Source organism: Meriones unguiculatus, chromosome 11, assembly GCF_030254825.1.
Source record: "Meriones unguiculatus strain TT.TT164.6M chromosome 11, Bangor_MerUng_6.1, whole genome shotgun sequence".
In the NCBI taxonomy this organism is placed as follows: Eukaryota; Metazoa; Chordata; class Mammalia; order Rodentia; family Muridae; genus Meriones; species Meriones unguiculatus.
Genome location: NC_083359.1, coordinates 92227532 through 92235934, shown reverse-complemented (window position 1 = coordinate 92235934; position 8403 = coordinate 92227532). Strand labels below are relative to the sequence as shown.

At 41.2% G+C, this 8403-nt stretch overlaps 1 protein-coding gene across 1 annotated transcript in view; it reads right to left on the bottom strand.

The window, feature by feature from the left end:
• Positions 1–709: 709 nt before the first annotated feature.
• Cd48 (CD48 molecule) overlaps positions 710–8403 on the bottom strand; it is a 29090-nt gene continuing 21396 nt past the window's right edge. Inside the window, exon 5 of the mRNA XM_060364687.1 lies at positions 710–7479. Coding sequence (XP_060220670.1) covers positions 7400–7479 — 80 coding nt within the window. The 3' untranslated portion in view covers positions 710–7399. The remainder of the gene's footprint in view (positions 7480–8403) is intronic.

Below are 8403 nucleotides of genomic sequence, written 5' to 3'. Positions count from 1 at the left end.
TGTGACCTGGCCCATCTAAGGTAGGAATTTGCCTCAGATTTCCAAGATATCAGAACAAACAGAAAGGTAGTTCTTGGAGCGATGTGGCTGCCTCAGCATCAGAGCATCAGCATGCTTAGCTGTGATATAAAGAGGCATTCCTTTTCTCATTACTGTTTCCCCACAGCATGCATTTTCATTCCATTCTTCCTCTCCCACAAAAAAAAAAAAAAAAAAAAAAAAAACCTGGGGTGAGAAAGGGCTGTTACTTCCAGAGAGGAGGCTAAGATAGCCTGCCTGGTTGGAGGAGGCATTCTTCTGAGATCTGAGCTTGGGAAAGGACCATAGGCCGGGCTGAGGGAGAAAGAGCAGATGTCTTCAGTAGCACAGGCCAGCTTCTGATACCAGACAAAGTCCAAACTTTCTTGCTTGCACTTGCAGTGCAGATGAGGTTAGCTGCTCTCCAACTTTCAGTGGTTCAAACCCAAGCTCCTTACATTAGGTCATTTTGCTTCCCAGACTGCCACATCAATTTTATACTTTTTGTTGACTAGAAGCAATCATGTGATGAAGCTGGTGCAAAGAGAAAAGACTTTTTTTTTTTTTTATGACCAAAGGAAAAAATAAAATAATTTGGTGAACAAGTAGCATAGTTTCTGGTAATAGGATCTGCAATGCAGAGAAGTGAAAGGGACCTCAGGGTCAGCACAGAACACAAAGAGGCACCAAATTGGCAGTACAAAGATATTTATTACCCTGAAAGGGGTTTAGGGGCAGAGGCAGCCTCTGGACCAGGCAAAGACAGCAGTGGGTTGTTTCCGTAGGAGTCGTTTTTAAGGAGGAAAGGAGGAAGTTTGTATTAGGGTGTGTTGGTAAGTTCTGATTGGACAGGTTAGTCAGTGTAGCCAAATAATAAATTTTGATTCCTGGACCTTGATGTTTTGATAGTTGGATCTCGGTGATCGGTTTTAGGAATGAATCAGTGAGTAAATAAAGGACTAGACCTTGGGGGCTAGGTTTAGGGATATTATCTAACAGTTTAGCAAGTGTGAGGGAAGGGGGAAGGACAAGACTTGCCATCGCCATGTTTGCAATGCTTGGACCTCTAAGAGAGCCTTTCAGAATGGATTTACTGATTGGTTGGTTGGTTGGCTGGTTGGTTGATTTTGTAGCTGGTAAAAGGAGAGGTGGAGGAGACTGATCTAGATAAGCAAAACATGGTAGGACAGTTTCCTGCAGGAAAACAGCATCCTTTAGTAACCTCTGAGTTCCAGGACCATGAAAGTATTTAACGAGGGAACAAAAAAAATCATGGGTGTTTTAGCACGGTCTGGAGCTTTATATTTAATTAATTGCTTGCCCCCCCCATCTTTACTGTTCTACGAGCAAATGCTCACATATACCAAGCGCTGCTGTGTAACTTTGCCTTCAAAATTATCTCTGATTGGCTAATAAAAAATGGCTAGGCAGAATTAAGTTTTGTGCACTTAGAGGAGAGAAGAATCGTGGGAGAGAGAAGAAAGGAGAAGAGAGAAAAGGAGTCGCTACAGGTTAGTGTAAAAAAGAACCACGGGTGGCCCACGCTTGTAATCCCAAGACTTGGGACACAAAGGCAGGCAGGTACCTGTGAGTTTAAGGCCAGCCTGGTCTACATGGTGAGTTTCAGAACAGCCAGAGCTACATAATAGAAAGCTTGTCTCAAAAAGACAATCAATCAGTCAATCCATCCATCCATCCAGCCAGCCAGCCAGCCAGCTAGCCAGCCAGCCATCAGTGCTATATTGGACTGACAATTTGGCTCAGTGGGTTAAGGCACTCGCCGCCAAGCCTAAGGCTCCGTGTTTGATCCTTGGCGCCCACGTGGAAGAAGAAAACCAACTTCCTTAAGTTGTCCTCTGAGATGCACAGGCTCACCACGGCACCTACCCCGGACACACACAATAAATGAAGGTGGCAAAATTATTTTTAAGCCTTTATGTTTTCTTGTGGCTTTGTTAGGCTTTTGATCATTTAAGACGCTGTCTCTCACTGTTCTGTCAACTTGTCAGGACATCTTACAGGAGAGCCTGGAGATGAGACCCGGATGTCGCGCAGGACCACCGCCTGACCAGGACTGCTTACGATGCATCCCTCAGGCTTTTATTTAAACCTAACCCTGAGGTCAGTACCCCAAGGATGGATCGAGAAGCAGGGTGGGGCCCTGGACCCTCTGTTCTTCTTCCTAATGCGACCACGTTGAATAAATTCTCCTTCCACTTAAAAAAAAAAAAAAAAAAAAAAAAAGAACCACGGGGCCAAGAGTTTACTCTGAGGATCGGGAAGATGGAGAGAAGCAGCCCAAATGGAAAACAAGTGCAAGTATTTATCAGAATTTTGGGCAGGAAGTAGCCCAGGCCAAAATGATTAAAGTAAATTACATGGGGGAGGGGTTGAGTTGGGAGATAACAAGGTAGTCTAGGGGGTTTATTTCTGCCCATCCCCAGTGGTTTAAGGTTGTTAAAAAAATCTAACAGGTAACCAGGTCTTTTAAAATACTGTTAGCTTACTAACCACATGAATCAATATAGCAAATATTAATAATTACTGCAACACCTGGGGGTTACGAAAGGATGAGTCTGTAATCTGTCTGCTTCTTATGGAAGACTGTGCTGAGTATAGTGGGTCAGTTTGATGGTTTCACTGTATCTAATGACACAGAGACAATGAAGAGAAGGGCGTTGAGCATGCAGGTCCTCATGAAAGGCTTGGAGGCAAAGCCTTGTGATATAGAGCTGGATGTTCAGCTCACAGGAAACAAGACCTTCTTTTCTTCACAGGAGACCTAAAGAGTCTCTGTTCAAACCACTGCTATGACTTGGTAGGAGAGAGGGAGCTTGGAAGAGCTGGAATCTCTGACTTGGCATGGGTATAACAGCAGCACAACTGACCTTTTCAGATGTGTGTACACATAGGCACCAAAGGCTCAGATTCTGCATCTTGTGTTTCCTGTTTGTTCAGGTTGATGGGGCCAAAGCTTATGAAAGATTTAGAACAACTGCAGAATTCTGCTTTGTGGATGATATTTAAACAGATTAAAAAAAAAAAAAAAGATTGTAGGAGTGTCTGCCTAGCATATACCAGGACTTCATTCACCCCTCACACAAAATAAAAAATAAATTATCCTTAAACACACACACACACACACAAAAAAAAAAAACAAACCAGAATTTCATTCCCAGCTCTGTAGCAGAACACCTGCTGCAGTCTCCCTTTCCTCTCTGACCCCATTCCTAATGGATCACAAAGATCTTCTCCTTCAAACTTTCTTCGTTCAACCCATCCTGTATCCCAGCATCCAACACCAACACACACTCTTTGCGAACGTAATAGCCGAGCAGACCAGGGAAACAGGTAAGCTAACTGAAGACCTTCACCACTCCCTCCTCTCCTCCAAATCTAATCTTCCCTAGCTGTGCAAAGGAGCACCTGTTGCAGCTTTCCTCCTTTGTCAACCTCCCCGCCCCATTCACATATTCTGTGGACTCTACAGACTTTCCACTCCTAACCTCCTTTCTCCCACTTACTGCTCTGTCTAAAACCCCAATTCCAGCAGGCACTCTGCCAACACCAAAGGCCACTCCTGCCAGGGAAGCAGGTAGGCTGCCTGTAGATCTTCCCCTCTCTTTCTCTTCCTCCAGATCCAATCCCCCAGTCTCATCCAGAGCACTATAGAAGACCTTTTGGGTGACCTCTACTCCCATTCCAGGACATTCTGCTCTCCTTTCTCCTGCAAAACCTCCTAGCCTATCCCTTTCCTAAGTGTCAGCTCCCAATACCCAAAAACACATTTTACTTCGCATCCCAAAAGGCCACACGTTTCAGGTCCACAGAGATTTTCCTATCAGACAACTCACAGCCATTACATTCTTCTAAAATCCACAAAGGAAACTCACCCACCAAACAAAGAAAAAACAGAAATCAGCACCCAGATCTATAATTAACCCAATCCCAGGTGCCCTAAATACCAGCATAAAAACACAATAAATAATATCCAGGACAATATGTCTCCACTAGAGCCCAGAAACCTTACCACAGCAGGTCCTGAATAGTCCAGCATAACTAAGGCACAAGAAAGGAAAAGACCTTAAAACAGCCTGTACAAAGATGATAGATGTCTTTAAAGAGGAAATGAATAAATTTCTTAAAGAAATCAAGGAAAATACAAACAGTGGAAAGAAATGAATAAAACTATTCAAGACTTGAAAATGGAAATAGAATCAATCAAGAAAATCCAAATTGAGTAATTATGGAAATAAATAATTTAGAAATTTAAACAGGAACTACAGAGGCAAGCTTACCCAACAGAATACAAGAGATGGAAGAGAGAATCTCAGGTATTGAAATATGACAGAAAATATATGACTCTATATAATATATATATAGATAGATTATAGAAATCTTATATAAATAGATCTCTATGTAAGAAATATAGATATCTATTTAAGATATAGACATATGTATGATATATAAGAAAGATATAACTGATATATCAGTATACATCAGCCAAAGAAAATGTTAAATCTAAAAAAAACTCCTGACACAAAATATTCAAAAAATCTGGGACACTATGAAAATACTAAATTTAAAAAAAAATAGAGGTAGGAGAAAAAACTAAGCTCAAAGTCCCAGAAAATATTTTCAACAAAATCAAAATTTCCTAATCTAAAGAAGGAGGTGCTCACCAAAGCACAAGAATTATACAGACCACCAAATAGATTAGAAAGTCCACTGTCACATATAATAATCAAAACACTGAACATATAGAACAAAAAGAAAATATTAAAAGGAGCAAAGGAAAAAGACCAAGGAATGGTGTAATGGCAGAACTATTAGAATTATGGCTGAATTCCAGTAGAGATTCTAAAATTCACAAGGGGTTGAACAGATGTGCTGCAGACTCTACAAGACCACAGATGCCATCTCTGACTACTATACTCAGCAAAACTTTCAATTACTATAAATGATAAAGCCAAATTTCAAGAATATTCGTCCAAAAACCAAGCTTTTCAGAAGGTGGTAGAAAGAAAACTCTAACATAAGGAGGTTAATTCTAACCATGGGAACAAATAATCTCAGACAAGCAAAATCAAAAGAAGGGAAACACAAACACCCATGCACACACACACAAACAGCCACTACCACCAACAACAAAATAATAGGGATCACAAACACTGCTCATTAATGTCTCTCAATATCAATGGTCTCAATTCCCCCCCCCAAAAAAAAGACACAGACTAACAGAATAGGTTTAAAAAAAATCTACCCTCCCGCTACATCGAAGAAACACACCTCAGCATCAAGGATAGACATTACCTCAGGGTGAATAATTAGAAAAAGATACTCCTGGAAAATACACCTAAGAAGCAAGTTGGTATAGCCATTTTGATATATAACAAAATGGACTTCAAGCCAAAACTAATCCGAAGAGATAGGGGATGATACTACATACTCATCAAAAGAAAATTCCACCAAGGGGACATTTCAATTTTTAACATCTATGCCCTAAACACAAGGACACCCGTGTTTGTAAAAGAAACACTGCTACAGAGTAACTCACATATTGACCTTCACATACTGAGATTAGGAGACTTCAATGCTCATGCTAATCAATAAAGAGATCATCCAGAGAAAGACTCAATAGAGAAATGCTGGAGTTTAACAGACATTATAAACCAAATGGTCCTAACAGATATTTACAGAACATTTCAACCAAACACAAAAGAATATACCTTCTTCTCTGTGCCTCATGGAACTTTCTCCAAAATTGACCACATACTTAGACACAAAGCAAATCTAAAAAGATACAAGAAAATTGAAATAACTCGTTGCATCCTATTTGACCATCATGAATTAAAGCTGGATATCATCAACAACAGAAAGCTTACAAACTTGTGGAAACTGAACAACTCTCTACTGAATGAAAAATAGACCAAGGAAGAAATTATGGCCTTTCTAGAACTGAATGAAAGTGAATACACAGCATACCTAAACTTATGGGACACATAATGTAAATATCTGTGTTTCCCAATGGTCTTAGGTGACCCCTGTGAAATGGTTGTTTAACCCCCAACTGGGTTGTGACCCACAGTTAAAGAACTACTGTTCTATGGTCTTTGTTACAGGAAGATACTCTACGAGCTACCAAAAGAGAAACACAAAATACGACTCAGCCACAAAAGCTTTGATCTACAGTCTGCCCTGCCTGAAAAATATGCTAGGGCAATGGTGGGACAAAGCTTGTGGGAGTAAGTAGCCAATGCCTAATTTGATTTAAGCTTATTCCATGAGATGCAACCCATACCCAACATTTCCTTGGGTGAGCAAGAACCAGAGACTAGATAGCCTGGAGACCTACAGTAAAAGCAAATACTTCTGATCTTAAAAAAAGAAAAAAACGTAACAATAAAATGACGCTTAATGATATCTTCTATACTCATAAACCAGTATCTCATTCAGCTATCATCTTTCTGGAGCAGATGGAAATACAGAGATCCACAGACAAATGTTACACACACACACAGACCTTGGAACATACAAATCTACATGGGATGTCTTCATCAAATTCCTCCCCTTAGGGCTCAGAGTATTCTGTGAAAGTGGGGGGTGGAAAGAGTGTAAGAGCCAAAGGGGATGGAGGATACAGGAGAACAAGTCTCTAAATCAACTGAGCAAAGACCAAAACAGCAAGCATAGGCCCTGCACAGGCCTGTACCAGGTCCTCTGTAGATATATTATAGCTTTAGTTTAGCATTTTAGTGGACCCCTGAACATGTTAATGAGTGGGTCTCTAATTCATCTGCCTTCTCTTGGGGATCTCTTATTTCTATTGGTTTGCCTTTTCAACTTTGAAGTGATGGTTTTTGTTTCAGCTTTAAAATAATATTTTATTTTGTTGTTACCTGTTAGAAGTTCTTTTCTAATGAAAGACAGAAAGGGAAAGGACCTGGATGGGAGGAGAGGTAGTGATGAACTGGAAAGTGTGGAGGAAGGGGAAACTGTAATTAAGATATATTGTATGAGAAAAAGAATCTGTGTAAAATATTAGCATAATGTCAAATTTAGGTGAAAAGAATTCATTTGTTTTTAATGTATGGTGGGAAATGGTTATATAAGTTAGATGTTAACCACAGTTTTTAAAAGATTAACTTGAAACTTTTGCATAGGGCTGGACACACAGGTCAGTGGTGGAACAGTTTCGTAGCATGCGCAAGGCCCTGGGCTTGTTCCATAGAGCATACTTGCAAACCCTTGCAGATGTTCAGTGACACACTTTCCTTTGTCCCATAAAGCCAGAGCTGCTTTCCTGGTCAGGAGCACCGCTGGTGATGAAGGTAAGATCCTGTGGCTTTGAAGTTTCTTTCTTGAATGGGAAGAGTTCATTTCAGGTTAGCAGGATGGCAAGGGTGATGGGTGCCATGGCCACGTGCCAAGTCGCAATCCAATGTAGCCCAGAGGATTTGGCTGAAAGGAGAAAACCCCAAACACTTAGACCTTGATCACTGTGTGGAGGAGGAGAAGGACTGGGCATGGGGATGGCACTCTTAAAACAGGTTTCTCCCTCAGCCTAATCCCAGCTGCCTGGGGAGATCCTCCTCCTTGCAAAAGCTCAACCTTTACAGATGTAAAAAGAGTTTGGAAATTCTTTAAATGTCATTAGCTGAATCCTGTGATGGACACTAACCCTGATTTATCCATAGGACCAGAAATGAGCCAATCATATACACTGGAGAGCAATAAAATAAGGCCATGTCAAGTGTAGATAGATGACCTTAAAAATGTGTATGGTTGACTTTAGGGACAAGGGAGCTACTTTTTTTCTTTCTCTACCACACTAATCATTTAAAGACTCTACCTAGCAGTGAATCAAAGCAGATGCTGAGACTCATTACCAAACCTTAGGCAAAGTGCAGGGAATCATATGAAAGAAGGGGGAGTTAGTAAGCCCTGGAGATGTTAGGAGCTCCACAAGGACCAAATATATCAGGGTACAGGGGTCTTTTCTGAGATTGATTCTCCAACCAAGGACCATGCATGGATATAACCTAGAACGGCTGCTCAGACGAAGCCGATGGCAGCTCAGTATCCAAGTGGGTTCCCTAGCAAGGGGAACAGGGACTGTCTCTGACATGAACTCAGTGGCTGGCTCTTTGACCTCCCACCCCCGAAGAAGGAGCAGCCTTATCAGGCCACAGAGGAAAACAGAGCATCCAGTCCTGATGTGAACTGATAGGCTAGGGTCAGATGGAAGGGGAGGAGGACCTCCCCTATCAGTGGACTTAGAGAGGGGCAGGAAAGAGATGAGGGAGGGAGGGTGGGATTGGAAGGAAATGAGAGAGGGGTCTACAGCTGGTATACAAAGTAAATAAACTGTAGTTAATATAAAAA